Raw genomic sequence first — 17,525 nt, 5'->3', positions numbered from 1 at the left:
TTCGTGCATCTTAAGCAAGTTTGATATTTCGGAAACGACTTTTCCATACGTATAACGATCAAAAACGACACATTTCGGCGGTTTTGAAGCTCTATCCACATTTTAAGAGAAAAATCTCTTCCAAACTTTTTCCGTATGTGACTTTTTCTTGCGAAGAGTTCTCAATCAATGAGTTTCTTGCATTTTTAACGGAACCAACCGAGATTATAAGCTCCGCAAACCCCCTCTTGTGAAGCGTTCACTGGCAACTTATATGTATATGTTTTATGTTTTCCCTCCAAAACTCCCCATCATACATACACGCTTTTCTATATTGTTACTCAGTTCCTTCAGTTTTTACTCGTGTGTCGGTGTGCAAAAAGTTTAATTTGCTTTGTTCTATCGACGGGCGGTCTTCCCATTTATTTATCAACTCCCATTTTCGTGGGCTTTTTGCCTTACTTTACGGTAATTTTTTTCCTCGGTTTTTGTTTTTGCTCTTGCTGCTGTTATTTAAATGCGCAACGTCGTGTGTTGACGATTAATTATAATTTTAAATGGCATTAATTTCATATTAAACTTGTGACCACAAAGGGGTTGAAAGCGGAGTGAATGAGACAGAGCGAGAGAAGAAGAGGAAACAAAGTGTGAAGGACGAAAGAATGCGTGTGAGCACAAGGTACTGGTAAGCAATGAGCAAGCGATTAGAGCTTGAGCAACTGGTCATTCATGCAGATGAACACGGACTAACATAAAGACGTGATGCTTTAAGGACCAAACATAAAAAAAGCCACAGTCCCTTTTGTTTATTTTAATCACAGATTCCAGAAAATGGAACCTAGTGTAAGCTTCGTTGTACCGATTTATCAGTCCATGATTTGCCATCTTGATTCGAGAGCTAAGTAGACTGCAAAGCAAAGGTATTCTCACAAGATATTTTCAATAAGGAGGCGAGGAATGATATATAATATTTGCTCATTTCTCATCACGGAATATTCCATTCTTAATGAACCCGATAAATCTATGAAGCTTTCGAGATTCCAAAACGTTTTCTCAGTACAAAGCGGTTCAGTTGAAAATACGTACATATATCGATTCTTTCCTTTAGATCTCAAATTAAAATTTATGCAGAACTATACCTTATTTTACTCTTGAATTAAAAAACTACAATCTATTTCAAACCCATATGTTATTTTTTACTTTAAAAATTGTTTTGAAATTGCTATTAAAATTTCTACAAGGCTACCAATTTAAAACTGTGAATGGTACCGCACACTCAACAGCTGACTCTTGACTTAACGACAGCTGTGAATTGCACAGCTGTCCAATTGAAGAACAAGCATCATAACAATTGCTAACTTTTCTACGCATTTTGTGCACGTGTTGAATTTTAATAAATTTTCTTATTTAAAGTGTTTATAACAAGTTCAAACCAATAAATATAGAAAGATGAGTAAGAAAAGTAAAACAAAGTCTGGCGATCTTGGGCGCGCGTTGATAAAAAACCGCTTTGGCCACCAATTTCGACGTAAAGTGGACAATGACACTATGGTAAACAAATGAGTTAACAAAATGAATATATTTTACTTATAATTTAATATTATTACAACTTCGTAACAGCTGCACACTACCGAAATTCAGGATGGCTACGACTGGGGTCGCCTTAATTTGGCCTCAGTCACTGAAGAGTCATCATTTCATGATTTTCTACGCACTGCCGAGCTGGCGGGCACGGAATTTCAAGCTGAGAAACTCAATATTACTTTTATCAATCCAAAATCCGGCGTTGGTTTACTCTCTAAATCACAACAACAGCAAATGCAGCAAAAGCATAATGAACACAAGAATATGTTGACAGTGCCGCGTCGCCCGAAATGGACGACAGAAACAACGGGCGAAGAGTTGCAACTCGCTGAAAACCAAAGCTTTTTAGAGTGGCGTCGCTCCTTAGCGCTGCTACAAGAAGATCAAGATATACTGCTCACACCATACGAAAAAAATTTGGAATTCTGGCGTCAATTATGGCGTGTTGTTGAACGTTCCGATGTTATTGTACAAATTGTGGATGCACGTAATCCGCTACTCTTTCGCAGTGTCGATTTGGAGCGTTATGTAAAGGAAGTGAATCCGGCTAAGATGAATATGATATTAGTGAATAAATCAGATATGTTGACGCAACAACAACGCCAGCACTGGGCGAGTTATTTTGATGCTGAAGGCATACGTACTGCATTCTTCTCTGCCACGCTAGCTGCGGAGGATTTAAAGAAAGTCGTTGAAGAAACGAGTGATGCGGAGAATGATAGTGAAAATGCGGCTAACGATAGTGACAATAGCGAGACAGCAAGCGATGCGGATGGCGAAAATGACAGTGAAACGCCGGCAGATAAGCCACGCACAGAATCTACACAATCGGAAATATCATTGGAAGAAATTAAAGTTGCTGCCAGTGAAATCAATAAATCATTAGACAATATGGAGAATTTGTTAAACAAAATAGAGCAAAAAATCGATCCAAAACCGGCGACAGCTAAGGAAGTAATCAAAAATAATCCAAAAGTGTTGACGCGTGAAGAACTCATTGCTTTGTTTAAGAAAATCTACACCGGTAAGACGTTCACAGAAGCCGTTACGACCATTGGTTTGGTGGGCTATCCGAATGTGGGCAAGAGTAGCACCATCAATGCATTGATGATTGAAAAGAAGGTGTCCGTTTCAGCCACGCCGGGTAAAACAAAGCATTTTCAAACGCTTTACTTGGATAGCGATTTGCTGTTATGTGATTGTCCCGGTTTGGTAATGCCAAGTTTTGTTTTGACCAAGGCTGATATGATACTGAACGGTATACTGCCAATAGATCAGGTGTGTGGGTGCTTATCTTAAAGTTTTTCATAATTTTTCTTTATTTTTATAATTTTATTTAATTTTTTTTTTTTTTAAATTTTGTATTTCTTTTAAGTTTTTTTTTCAATTTCTTTATAATTTTTCTGTATTTTTTTTATTTTTTTTTGCTATAAAATTTTATATATCTTTTTAATTTCTTTTGTATATATACATATATAAATTTTATATATGTTTCTTAGTTTTTTTATACTGGTTTTCATATATACAATTTTTAATTTAATTTTTATTTTTTTTTTTAATTTGTTTTTAATTTTTTTTAAATTTGATTTTTATTTTTTTATATTTATTTTTAATTATTTTATATTTACTTTTTATTTTTTTTTTAAATGTTTTAATATATATTCTTTATTTTTTTTATTATTTAATTTAAATTTTTTTTTTAATTTAATATTAATTTTATATATTTTTTTGTTCTTTTTTTAATTTTTTTATTAATTGTTTTATACTTGTTTTAATTATTTTTTTATATTTTTATTTTTCTTATTCCATTATTTTTGTTATATTTTTAATTCTATAAAGTAATAATTTTTTATTAAATTATTTATTTTTTTTATAAATTTATTATTTTTTAATTAATTTTTCATAATTATTTTTAATTTGTAAAGCCTGTAGTTTCTATTATTTTTCTTTTAATTTATTTATTTTTATTTTTAATTAATTAATATTTTATTTGAGTTAGTTAAAGTATTTTTGTTTTATGAACCAATTTAATATTATATTCCTATTCACTTTTTCACGTTAATATGTTGCAATTAATTTATCTTTTTTTTATAAATTTATTATTTTTACAAAATTTTTTGTATTGATTTTGAATATTTCAAGTCTTAAATTTTAATTATGATTTTAAAATTTAATTATAATTTTTTCATTATTTTTTTAAATTTAATTATATTTTATTTTTATTTGTTTTTATTATTTAATTATCATATTTTTATTAGTTTCTTTCAATTTAATTATTATTGACTAATTATTTTTTGTTTTTAATTAATTAATTTATTTGTTTAATTAATTAATTATTTTTTAAGAAATTATTCTTATTAATCAATTTAATTTTTATAAATCCTATTCATATTTTCACGTTTACTTTTTTGATTAATTTATCTTTTTTTTTTATTATTTTTTGACTAAATTTAATTTTTAAAACCTCTAATTTTAATAAATATTACTTTTAATTTAATATATTTTAAATTTATTTATCTTTATTATTTTTAATTACAATTTTTCTAATTAAATATTTTTAATTGTTATTAGTTCGATTAATTTATAATCTTTTAATAATTTTTGTTTTTAATTAGTTCATTATTTTTCAATTATTTTTTTATGTATTTAATTTTCAAAGTTCAAATATTTTTTATAACAATTTCAGATGCGTGATCATGTGCCGCCCGTGAATTTACTTTGCGAGCGTATACCCCGACACGTGCTCGAGGAAAAATATGGTATCATCATAGCTAAGCCGGTCGAGGGTGAAGATGAGGAACGACTGCCGCATTCAGAGGAGCTGCTGCTCGCTTATGGCTGTATGTAAACACTTTAATTTTCAACTAACCGCAATTCCTCAAACATAACCTCAACTAATTACTTATTTCTTTTTTTCCCACAGACAATCGCGGCTTTATGACCTCCAACGGCCAACCGGATCAATCGCGTTCTGCGCGTTACGTCTGCAAAGACTATGTTAACGGTAAACTACTATACTGCGTTGCACCACCTAATGTGCCGCAAGCGGAATATCATGTCTTCCCACCGAGAACGCGCAAAGAAATCGAAGAAGAGAAGCTGCCATGTCAACAACAACGCGCCATGCGGGTAATTTGAATGCAAAATGTTAACAAAAAATATTTGAAACTAAATTTTACACACATTCACTTTATAGATCAACACCAAGTCTGCTTCGACGGAAATCGACGATCAATTTTTCGCCGCAAATAACAGTAAAGCTTACGTAAAGGGGCGCAGCAACTTTCCACACGTGCGCGTGGCCAACGACGGCAGCTTAGTAAGCGCGCCGGCCACAGAGAAACCTTGGCGCAGCGTCAAAAAGCAGCGACGTGAGAAGTTGCGCAAAAAGTTTTCGCATTTAGATCAGCACTGAACGCCGGTTCAATGCATGCATGCAAATATATTTATATATCTAGTAGAACTAGTAGTACTGACGTTTCTTTAAATGCATTGCTTTAGCTACATACATACATATGTCATGTGGTTTTCAAACGCCCGCTATGTATATATATGCAAATTAATTATTATTAAACTGAAATTGGATATTTTTTATATGTGTGTATATATTTGCATTTCTACACGCAAGCAATTTAGCAAATTAGTAACTATATGCATACATAGAGTTAGAACTAAATGTCAGCATCATTACTAGAATTAATTAGTATGTTAAATTTGAATTATGGCAAGCTCATGGGTGCTATATGACCTTGTTGTAATGTAGACATATGAAAAACTATGAATAAAAAAAAACTAATTAACTATAAGAAAGTGAGTGCGCAGTTACCTTTTGTCGCTGAATCGTTCGAAGTTTTTATCAATATATTTTTATGCAAGGTAATTTGCCTGATTTAATATATTTATAATACTGTTATAAAGTCTAAGCTATTTTTTAAAAGCTTATATGAAGCTCGTAAGTATTCCAGTCGTCTTATACTTTGCTATTAAATCACATTAGCGCTTGAGCTTGGTCAAACTATAATGAGGGACACAGAAAGTTGCGCTAAATGCTCACTTCAGGTTCAGGCTTTACAATGTTGATTTAAATCGAAAACAAGGAAAAAAGTTTACTTCGCCACCGAAGCTTTCACAAACACAGAATTTTTCATATAACAACTTGATTTTGCTCGAACAGTTTGTATGGCAGCGATAAGCTATAGTAGTGCGATCTGAACAATTTGTTCGGGAATTGTACCGTTGCTTTGGACATTAATCTATGCCAAATTTAGTGAAGATATGTCGTCAAATAAAAAAGTTTTCCATGTAAGGACTTGATTTTTATCGATCAGTTTATATGACAGCTATAAGCTATAGTGATCCGATATGAACAATTTGTTCGGAAATTATAACGTTGCCTTAAACAATAATATATGCCAAATTTGGTGAAGATATGTCGTCAAATAAAAAAGTTTTCCATATAAGGACTTGATTTTTATCGATCAGTTTATATGACAGCTATATGCTATAGTGATCCGATATAAGCGTTTCCGTAAAATGAGCAGCTTCTTTGGAAGAAAAAGACGTGTGCAAAATTTTAGATCGATGTCTCAAAAACTGAGTGACTAGTTCATATATATACAAACAGACAGGCGAACATAGCTAAATCGACTCAGCGCCTCACGCTGATCATTTACATATACATTTTATAGAGGCTCTGCCGTTTTCTTCTGGATGTTACAATCTTCGTGGCAAATTTAATATACTCTATATACCTTAGGCCAACAAATTTTCACTTCCTCCACCTAACTCCCGAATTAAAGACTTTTTGTGATTGGTATATATAATATTAACCATCCACCACTCTAAGCTAGGTACACTCATCTAAATAAATCAGAGCTTAGCCCACAAATCTCAAAAATAACGCCGGATTCGTCTGGTTGCATCACATCAATCATCAAGAGTTCGGATGATGTAATTAAGAATTCCACTAAAAAGTTTAGATATTTTAAAATCTGGAAATTTCGTGATAAAAAAATTATTTCGGGATTAAAAATTCGGCGGTGTTTAAATATGATTTCCACTAAAAAGTTTAAAAATCCAGAGTATATAATTTCAAAATGCCGAAAGTTTCGGGATTGAAAAATTATTTATTATGAATTTCACTAAAAAGTTAAAAATACGGTGCATGAAATTTTAAAATCAGGAAATTTCGGGATTCAAAAATTATTACGGGATTAAAAATTCGACGGTGTTTAAATATGATTTCCACTAAACAGTTTAAAAATCCAGAGTATATAATTTCAAAATGCCGAAACTTTCGGGATTAAAAAATTATTTGTTATAAATTTCACTAAAAAGTTTAAAAATACGGTGCATGAAATTTTAAAATCAGGAAATTTCGGGATTCAAAAATTATTACGGGATTAAAAATTCGACGGTGTTTAAATATGATTTCCACTAAACAGTTTAAAAATCCAAAGTATATAATTTCAAAATGCCGAAAGTTTCGGGATTAATCAATTATTTATTATGAATTTCACTACAAAGTTTAAAAATACGGTGCATGCAATTTTAAAATCAGGAAATTTCGGGATTCAAATATTATTTCGGAATTAAAAATTCGACAATGTTTTAAATATGATTTCCATTAAAAAGTGTAAAAAAGCAGATTAAGTTATTTCAAAATCCCGAATTTTTCGGGATTCATAAATTATTGTGCTATTAAAAACTAAGCGCAGGGAATAAACGCATTTATGAACATATTTCTAGACGTCATTTTAAGAAAAAGACCGCTCTTATTTTCCAGAAAAACAAGTATGTTGCAAGCACACACACATATATACATACATAAATATGTGAATACAGATACAGAGCGCATTTGTATGCATGTGCCAAGAGTTTATTGAATGCACTCAGACCGGTTTAACGGAAATAATTAATAACATATTTAAAAAAATGTAAACAAACGCAATGTGTATGTATGGGTGTATACATATGTAAATGCAAATATTTACATAATTATATGGAAGCTAAATTTATTATATATTTACAAAAATAAAAACTATTATCACTTATAAGCGAGATGAACTATGGAGCGCTTATCATAAAAGCATTTATTAGACTTTTATACTCGTACTCGTATGTGCGTCGCAAGCCATTGTCTATTTAAGTGTCTTTCGACACGCAGCTATGCAGCGCTTCGTAGATACTTGCCTATTTAGTTTAGATTAAGCCGTCGCAATGAGTGCAACAAAGAACGGAATTGATATCAACGCGCAAAGCACTACAACAAGCGCCGCAGTTACGCCCACCAAGCGCCCGCCATACGGTTACGGCGAATTGGACGTACAGCAGCGCGGTCCAATTTATATTATCACATTCAAACGCAGCGCAGTGTGTAACGCGCTCACGCGCCGCGGCTACTACGCATTGATACGCGCGCTCGAAGATGCCACGTACAATGAAAGCATTACCACTGTCGTTATAACAGGCGCCGCTGGCTATTTTTCAGCTGGCAATGACCTAACACAACTGCGCCAATATGCCGATCCACAAACCTTCTTGCGCTCCTCCGAGTATGTGCTGCGCTTGCTGGTCAAGGCGTTCATCTACTGCCCGAAAGTATTGGTGGCGCTCGTCGACGGTGCATGCATTGGCATTGGTTTCGTATTCGCCGCACTTTGTGATGTCGTCTACTGCACGGAACGCGCCTACTTTCAGGCACCTTTCACACAACTCGGCATCTGTCCGGAGGGTTGCCTAACCTACTTGTTGCCGCAATTGTTGGGGCGCGTTAAGGCTGCGGAGCTGTTGTTGTTCGGTACGCGTTTGAGCGCGGAAGAGGCGTTGCGTTATAATTTTGTAGCGCGCTTAATACAAACAACGGATATAGAGCTGCAATTTTGGCCGCAACTGGCGGAGTACGCGCGTTTGCCGTTAGAGTCGCTGCGCGCCACAAAGCGTCTGTTGAGTGAGCGCAAGCAATTGTTGGACGCATTGAAGGCGGAATGTGGAGAATTGAAACGCTTGCGTATGGGTGAGACATATCAACGTACGATTGAGGCATTCGTAAACCGTAAGGGGCGGGAAAGAGGCTTAATTAATAAAAATAAATTGTGAAGAAATATTAAAGCGAAAGTGTGTTTTATTTATGAAATAAGCGTGGATTTAAGTGAAAGTTTCGTAGTAAAGGTAGTGAATGGGCTGAGCTCAGTTAAAGCTAGATCGAGTACCAGTTTTTGTCGAGCGACCCTTCACGTTCTGGAACTTCAATTAAGACCCCTAGTTAGGTAAAATTTTTATATTTTTTATTAACTGTGAGGCAAGAAAGAAAGAAATTAATAAAGAAGTTGGTAAAGTCATATCTGAAAGAAATTGACTGAAAAACAGAGTTCAGCCAGTTTAAGAACTCTAAGCGAACTAGTCAGCGGCTCTACAAATTATTAAGCATATTTTGAAGAAATAAATACCTGAAACGGTATAAATAAAATAATGAAAATCGTCGAATCTGACTGTTCTCTTCGATTGTCCACAAACTCAGCACGGCATAAAACACGGCTGGGTGCCATTTAAATAAGACTAGCTATAACAAGAAGCTCGATGTATAGGCGACACACGAGGTAACGCAAAAAAACATTATGAACCGAAATTTCATCTAGCAATCTCAGCTGAAACGCAACAAAATCGATCCATTTGCGAAGCGGTTGGTTACTGGTGCTAAAAAGTAGATCACTTACAACAACGTCAAGCAAAAACGGTCGTTGTTGAATCATGGTGAACCCGCGCAAACGGTAACAAAGTCAGGATGGACTGTCAGAAAGTATTTGTTGCGTGATGGGATTGGCTGGGAATCCTCTACTATGAGTTAACTCTTAATTCGTGCCTTCAATGTCAACAATTGGACCGTCTGCAGTGAGCAATCACCCCGAAAATAAAAAAAAAGTAGCCAGCTTTGGCCAATAGGAGAGAAGTTCTGTTCCAACAGGACAGCGACAGACCACACACCGCAATATTGGCTCACTAGCAGCGCTAAGAGCTTAGTGGGAATGTTTGTATGCCTCCATGTTATAGTTTGTACCTGGCATCTAGTGATTACTAACCATTGCTGTCTATGGCGAAAGATTTTGCTGCTGTTGAAAAGTTCGCCTTAAGTTAAGCTTAGGAAAATCTGGGACAGTCGATTGTTTGCCAATCGTATAATTTTAACTATGCTAAATAAAACCTACAATTTAATGAAAAAATAATGGATTTCTCTTTACTATACACATATAGAAATTATATATTGATAACATTTACATATATAAATATTGACATAAGTAGAAGCTTTTGAACTTACCTGGTTTGTAGTGAGCACTCAAGTCAAGCGTAGTCAGTTCAATGCTTCGTTATCAGCTGCAAAATAAGAAACGGTTTATTTTGAGATTATTTTGTAAAGTAATATATATGCAAGAATTAATATATAACATACAGCCGGTTTATGCATTTATAAAAAAACGTATAAAAAACGCGCAAGATATATTTTTTTATAATTAAAACGCAGACGTCTGAATGTGAGTTAAAAAGGAGGACGAAGGCGAGCGAGTTAATTCAGATAAATAATTTTTATTCAATTATTGTTTTTGTTTTTGACAAAACAACAAGCGATTTTTGTTTCAGAAAGTGAATGCTAATAAAAAAAAATATTAAATAAAATATATAAATATGTTTAAATTTCATAAAAGCGACAAAAACCCTGAAATGAGAAAAATTTTAACTAGTTCAAAACAAGAAAAATACACTTCAGAGAGGCATTTCTTATGGTTTTAAAGGATATAAAAAGATTTGTATCTTGTTTTTGATGGGTCAGTTAGTATTTCTAGAAGATAGCATGCGAAATAAAAAAGTTTTCCATACGAGGACTTGATTTTCATCCTTCAGTTTGTATAGCATATAGTATACGCTCTAGCGGTTCGACATCGGCGTTACCGAAAAATGAGCAGCTACTTAAGAAGAAAAGGATGTGTGCAAAATTTCAAATCAATATCTTAAAACCTGAGTGACCAGTTCGCGTATAAACAGACGGACGAACACACGTCGACTCAGCTCGTCAAGCTGATCATTATTATTATACTTTATATACTGTTCAGGGTATAGAAACTCATAAAGGTGGTGCGCCATGTACGCCAAACACGCTAGATGTCGCTGAGCGCCAATGAACTGGAGAGTCGGTCGCCAGTTTGAATATAAGTATGTCTCTAAATACTCACGAAATCGCTATAATGAAGCAACGCAATCACTTTTAAACGAAGTAAAACACATTAACCTCAAGATGTCTTTTAAAGTTCCAAATGTTTTAAGCTTGATAGTAATTTATTTTCTGCTTTAGATATTTATAAACTGGAAAAAAAAATTTGAAAAACGACCGCATGCTGGACAATCGAAGACAGCTCATCCCCTTCACAAGTGTCAGTCTTTTTTCTCACTTTCTATACTTAAAAGTGATGACTGTTTGATAAATCCAATATTTCCACTACAGTATTAAAGGAATTTTCTGTTAAAAGCGACACGCAGATGCGCAACTCGATCCCTAGATACATCACATGACCTACTCATATCACCGAACAGCATTTGATAATCATGTGCTACTTTACTAACTTAATTTTAAACAAGTCTCCGTTCCTGCCGATTTATATAATAAAAATTATGCAAAGCAGTCAGCTGTTAATAGTTTAGTCTGTCTTAAGTATACGGAACAGACCCAGTTTGGTAAACAACTAAGCACTCACATCTCAGCAGTATAAATTAAAACCAATTAAGCGACGTAAGGAAGAATAAAGTGTATCCAGCATTCCACGCTTCCACGTACAACTTCTTCTGTAAGACTTACATCATTCTAGACCATCAGCTGTTCGCGCCTTCAAATACATTTTCTTCATACGCGTCATTTCAAAAGTCTCACACTCTTAACCTCCTCTTTCTTAACAATCGCTTTGAAATACTTTTCATATCATACGACTTGCCGCATACGCTTCCGGTCAAGTTCAAGAACCCAAAATCGAAACCTGCTCCAGTTTGGCGTAAATTATAGCTCGTGCGCACAATATGCGATAATAGCGCATGAATAACATTACAAGTGAATGCATTTCGACTCGTTTTCTTTTCATGTACGCTTTCGTATTTTTATTTTGCGCTTAATTTGCAAGCGCTACCACCTGTGCAGCTGCGCGCGCTGCTTACACAATCGCTGTGGCGAGCAGCGCTTAAAACTTAGCGTAAACAAAGGCAACAGTGGCTGAAAAAGTGATTTAAAGTGGCGCAAATGCGAGCGGCCACTTTAGTATTGCGGCGTTAAGCGCGCGTTGTGCAACGGTACTTTCACACGAAACATTTTCACGCGTCTAAAAAAAACAAAAACAAAAAAATGGAACGTTGGGTAGACAAGGTCGCTGTGGTGACAGGCGCTAGCTCAGGCATTGGCTGGGCCATCGCGCAGGACCTGCTTAAATCCGGTATGATTGTGATTGGCTTGGCGCGCCGCCTGCAGCAAATGGAGGAACTCAAGGAGGAGCTAGATGCCAGCATACGCGAGCGCTTTTATCCGCGCTCCTGCGATATGACTGTGCTGCCGTCGGTAAAGAGCAACTTTCACTGGATCGAACAGCGTTTCCATCGACTGCATGTGCTCGTCAACAATGCAGGCATGGTGGAGATGACCAAAGTGCTGGAGGAGGGCAACGAGGCCATACTGCAGCGTGTGATTGATGTGAATCTCATGGGCACGGTGAATTGCACCAAGCAGGCGTATAGACTGATGCAGACCACCATGGCGCAGGGCGAGGCGTGTCATATAATAACGGTGAATAGTCTGTTGGGGCATACCGTGCCGCAACATATACCCGAATGTGGACTGAATTTGTATCCGGTGGCGAAGCATGCGCTGTACACTCTTGACGAGGTTTTGCGGCGTGAACTCTTTCCGCACAAGCTGATGCGTTTGTCGGTGAGCAGTTTGTTCTTTTTAATTTTTATAAAAACGATTTTTTAATATATTATATGTATAATATATTGTACTATAACAACTTCTTATGTTTCGCAGACCATTAGTCCCGGCCTGACGCGTACCGACTTTGGCGGCGCGCCTACTGAGGATGAGAAGAAGAAATGGGAGGAAATGATAGAACCAGATGAAATTTTGCTGCCTGAGGACGTGGCGCGTGGTGTGAATTTCATACTCGCCTCACCGCCCCACGTGACTATAGCGAATTTGCTGATGGTGCCGGCGCGGGAGAAATATTGAGCGGCAACATTTCTTTTAGTCTGAATATTTTCTAGGTTAAATAATTCATAAAAAAAAATTAAATAAAATATCTTTTTGAAAATATAAAATTAAATTAAAATGTTTTATTTAATAAAACAATAAAAAAAAGATAAAGTTATAAAAAAATTACAAAAAATATATAAAAATAATATGCAGAACAAATATAGCTAAAATATGCAGAATGAAAATATTCTAAAAAAACTTAAAAAAATAGTATTCAGAAAATAAAATATGCAGAAAAAAATCAAAACAAAAAAAAATATTTATATAAAAAAAATTTTATAAATTTATAAAAATTTTAAAAAATTAAAAAAAAATATGTAGAATGAAAATATAATGAAAAAATCAAAAAAAAAATATTTAGAAAAAAAAAATCAGAAAATTCAAAACATATGTACATATATATTCAGAAAAAATTATAATTTATAGAAAAATAAAAAAAAAAATTCAAAAAAATATAAAATGTTTAAAAAAAAGTATAAAAAAGTATACATATTATAAAAATTAAAAAAAAAAATATACAGATCATAAAAATTACAAAAAAAAACAAATTTAAAAAAAATGTATAACATTATATTATGAAAATAAATCTTACAAAATTTTAAAAATTAGAGGGACATCTGTAGGCTGCAAATTTTTAAAAAGTAGGCGTGGCCACGTCCCTAAAATTTTTAATGTATATAGATACATTTTTATATAAAAAATAACCAAAACTACATTATCCACACTTGTTGAAGACGAATCTTCTCAGATAGTGTAAAAATTGGTGAAATCGAATAATAACCTCGCCAACTCCTCTTATAACGGTTATGTTGAAAACTACTAAAAGAACGATAACTCACTAAATAAATACGTCAGTCAGCATGGTGTCTAAATTATAACCCATTTAACTAGTATAGATATTTTCGAACTGTCGCTCGACTTTGTACTTTCTATATCGTTCAATTTGTGGGATCTAGTATTGAAATTCGGAGAGAATATTTTTATGGTAACAGCAAACTCTGGTGCCAAAAATTAATAGAATCGGGCCAAGCCTTCCCGTATTCCCCATATACCTAATATAAAGGTTTTCGCACTTTCGGTTTTGCCAATACCTGAAAGTATTTCCTCGGCCTTGATCTTTTCAAATTGCGAGTGTATAAAATTTTCGACTACACACGAAATTATCCCGCCCTTACTTGCTTTATCTAACTTATTACCTTTACTTTGTTATGAATGCATAAAGGCAAATTGTTTAATCAAGCTAATAAATTACCTTAGGCCGCCACCTTATAGATAATTATCATAAATACATATGTATATTATGAATATCTCACTTATATATGTACATACTTGTATATCTTAATATGTAACAAAGCGCTATACTTTATCATGTAAGAAACTGAAAATTCGTAACTACAAATTGCGATATAAACTATTCTATCTTTTAATTGTGCAATTTTATTAAAACCGGTTGAGTAGTTTAGGAGTTTACCCCGGAGAAAACGGGATACATGATTTTTATAAAAAAAATGTTGCATCAAAGTTCTACATTGCAAAAAAATAAGAAAATTAAAATTTAAAAATATTAAACTTTAAATTATAATAAAAAAATAACTAAATTTTTTATTTAAAATAAATTAATTATCTTTTTAAATAAAACTCCAACAAAAATAAATAAAACGGAAAATAATAAAAAAAGAAAATATTTATCAACAAAAATAACTTTCAAATGTCAAAACACATATTAGAAAGTCCAAAATACATTAAAAAGTCAAATAATATATAAAAAGTAAAAAAAAATAAGAATTATAAAATATAAAAATATAAATTAAATTAAAATAGTCAAAAACAAATAATAGTAAAAGCTCTAGCTAAAGCTAGAAAAAAAATCAAACAAATGTTTAGAAAAAAGAAATCTGAATAAAATATAAAAAATATTCAGAAAAAAAATATTCAGGAAAAATACAATTCAAAATATTTTATGGAAAAATTTATTCATAAAATATTATATATTAATCAAAAGCATAAAAAATATAAACCAAAAATATTTAGAATATAAAAAAAAAATTTATAAAAAAATATTCTGAATAAAAAAAAAATATACAGAAAACTATTTAAAAAAATTAAAAAATTTCAGAAAACCAAATATATTGAGAAAAAAATATATAAAAATATTAAGCAAGCCCATAAAACCATAAACCAATAATAATTTAAAAAAATATTCGGTACAAATTTTAAAAATATATAATAAAAAAAACATACCATATTCATAAAAAATAAAAAAAAACACAAAAAATAAAAAAAAACAAGTAAGGAAGGGCTAAGTTCGGATGTAACCGAACATTTTATACTCTCGCAAAGTCAAATGGTATATTCGTTTGAGATTTCTTTGTGGATTGACTGATATTTTAGGTAGAAGGTCAACTATAGGCAATGGGGTCCACATATTTAGTACTTAGGGGTTTGAACAGTTTTGGTTCGATTTAGACAATTTTTGGAAGAAAGGTGGCATACTTTAATTGCATTATTCACGCAAAGTTTTACCCCGATATAATCATTGTTACCTGATTTGCATAGTGGAAAGTGAAAGAATCAGATGGAATTGAAAATGGTGTTACATGGGAAGTAAGCGTGGTTGTAGTCCGATTTCGCCCATTTTCACACTATGACATAGAAACATGAAAAGAACGTTTTGCACCGAATTTGGTTGAAATCGGTTAAGCAGATCTCAAGATATGGGTTTTCACCTAAAAGTGGGCTGTGCCACGCCCACTGTCTAATTTTGAACGCGGTTCCTATAAAGTCATCTTATACCATCTCAGAGATAAAATTTAATGTCTCTGGCGTGTTTAGTGCTTGATTTATCGCGCTTTTAGTAGTTTTTAACAGTACCGTTATATGGGGAGTGGGCGGAGTTGCCACCCGATTTCAACTATTTTCACACCGTCAATAGAAGTGCTAAAAACATTTGCTTCTAGTGAATTTTGTTAGTATAGCATTAGCGGTTTAGGAGATATGCACATTAAACCTATTAGAGGCGGGACCACGCCCACTTTAAAAAAAAGGTTTAACTGCAGATGCCCCTCCCTAATTTGATCCTGTGTACCAAATAACAGTCTTGTATCTTATTGCGGAGCTTAGTTATGGCAAGTTATTTGTTTTTGATTAATGGCGTTTTGTGGGCGTGGCAGTAGTCCGATTACGCCCATCTGCATTACCAACCGTCTCACGGTACCAAGAAACATGTCTACCAAGTTTCATAAAGATATCTCAATTTTTACTCAAGTTAGAGCTTGCACGGATGGACGGACGGACGGACAGACAGTCACCCGGATTTCAACTCGTCTCTTCATCCTGATCATTTATATATATATAACCCTATATCTAACGCGATTAGTTTTAGGTGATACAAACAACCGTTAGGTGAACAAAACTATTATACTCTGTAGCAACAGGTTGCGAGAGTATAATAAATAAAGTTTAAAAAAACCTTACAAAAAAAAACCACAAAAAAAAATATAAAAAAAAACCCATACAAAATAAAAAAAACCACAACAAATAAAAAAAATTTAAAAAATAACATAAAAAATAATAAAATAATTAAAAAAAACAATAAAAAATAATTTTAAAAAATTTATAGCAACAAATAAAAAAAAATATTTTGTAATAAAAAAAAAGAATATTTTGCAATAAATAAAAAAAGGATATCAAAAAATATCAAAAAAAAAATATTTTGAAAATATATAAAAAAAAATTTTTTTTGCAATTATATAAAAAAATTTATAACAAATATTTTGCAAAAATTTATAACAAATTATTATCAATATAAAAAAGTACTATACAAAAATATTCTGAAAACTAATCAAAGAAAAACAAAAAAAATTAAAATAAATGTAACAAGTTAAATAATAAAATAAAAATAAATAAAATTCAAAAAAATTAATAAAAAGAAAATATTATTAAGAGATAATGTTTGAAGCAAAAAATATACATATATGGAAGTTAAAAAAAAAATTTTGAAATCCAAAAAAAACTCAAAAATAAAGTTAAAAATAATGTAATAAAAATAAGATGTCAAATGGTAATGTAAAAAATATAAAAAAAAATATCAGGAAAAGTATAAAAAAAATCAAGAAAATAAAAAGTCAAAACAAAAGATCAAAAAACTAAACTTCATAGTCACAAAAAAAAAACAAAAATATTAAAGAAGTCAAAAATATTAATTAAAAAGTCAAACAAATTGATATAAAAAAAGTAAAATTATAATGTAAAAAGAAGAAGAAAAAACACAAAAGTAAAAAATTAATTTAAAAATAAATTAAAAAATTAATTTAAAAAAATAAAAATATTTATTAAAAATAAATTAAAAAATTAATTTAAAAAAATAAAAATATTTATTTAAAAAAAAGTAATAAATTAATTTTAAACAGAGTAAAAAAAAAATTTAAAAATAAATTTAAAAAAAATAGAAAGATTTATAAATTTCCAAAAAAAATTTGAAAAATTAGTCAAAAATTAAAAATAAAATTAATTATTGAAAAAAAAAATTAAATAAAATGAAATTTAGAATAAAATTAATCATTGAGAACATAGAGACGTACATATGTACATATGCATGTAATCGTATATACAATTATTGTAAATGTTGTTGTTTCAATACTCGTAAAATTCTTAGTGAAAATATAATATCGAGATAAAAACACTA

The 17,525-nt window shown here is 31.9% G+C and overlaps 3 protein-coding genes across 3 annotated transcripts; all 3 read left to right on the top strand.

Moving 5' to 3' along the window:
- The first annotated feature begins 1,308 nt into the window (after nucleotides 1-1,308).
- Nucleotides 1,309-5,373, top strand: Ns3 (nucleostemin 3). The gene is made up of 5 exons (XM_014238115.3): nucleotides 1,309-1,530; nucleotides 1,600-2,841; nucleotides 4,250-4,403; nucleotides 4,487-4,692; nucleotides 4,760-5,373. The coding sequence occupies exons 1-5, from the start codon at nucleotides 1,429-1,431 to the stop codon at nucleotides 4,976-4,978; spliced, it is 1,923 nt and encodes a 640-aa protein (XP_014093590.2). The 5' UTR covers nucleotides 1,309-1,428; the 3' UTR covers nucleotides 4,979-5,373.
- Nucleotides 5,374-7,692: 2,319 nt separating this feature from the next.
- LOC106619838 (enoyl-CoA delta isomerase 2) lies at nucleotides 7,693-8,673 on the top strand. Its single transcript, XM_014238125.3, has one exon. It carries the CDS (start codon nucleotides 7,783-7,785, stop codon nucleotides 8,659-8,661), a length of 879 nt encoding a protein of 292 aa, XP_014093600.1. The 5' UTR covers nucleotides 7,693-7,782; the 3' UTR covers nucleotides 8,662-8,673.
- Nucleotides 8,674-11,795: 3,122 nt separating this feature from the next.
- Nucleotides 11,796-12,917, top strand: LOC106618617 (farnesol dehydrogenase). Its single transcript, XM_014236424.3, has 2 exons — nucleotides 11,796-12,520; nucleotides 12,617-12,917. Exons 1-2 carry the CDS (start codon nucleotides 11,942-11,944, stop codon nucleotides 12,815-12,817), a joined length of 780 nt encoding a protein of 259 aa, XP_014091899.1. The 5' UTR covers nucleotides 11,796-11,941; the 3' UTR covers nucleotides 12,818-12,917.
- The last annotated feature ends 4,608 nt before the right edge of the window (nucleotides 12,918-17,525 follow it).

This window comes from Bactrocera oleae, chromosome 5 (assembly GCF_042242935.1).
Source record: "Bactrocera oleae isolate idBacOlea1 chromosome 5, idBacOlea1, whole genome shotgun sequence".
Lineage (NCBI taxonomy): Eukaryota > Metazoa > Arthropoda > Insecta > Diptera > Tephritidae > Bactrocera > Bactrocera oleae.
This window is presented reverse-complemented; position numbering and strand designations above follow the sequence as displayed.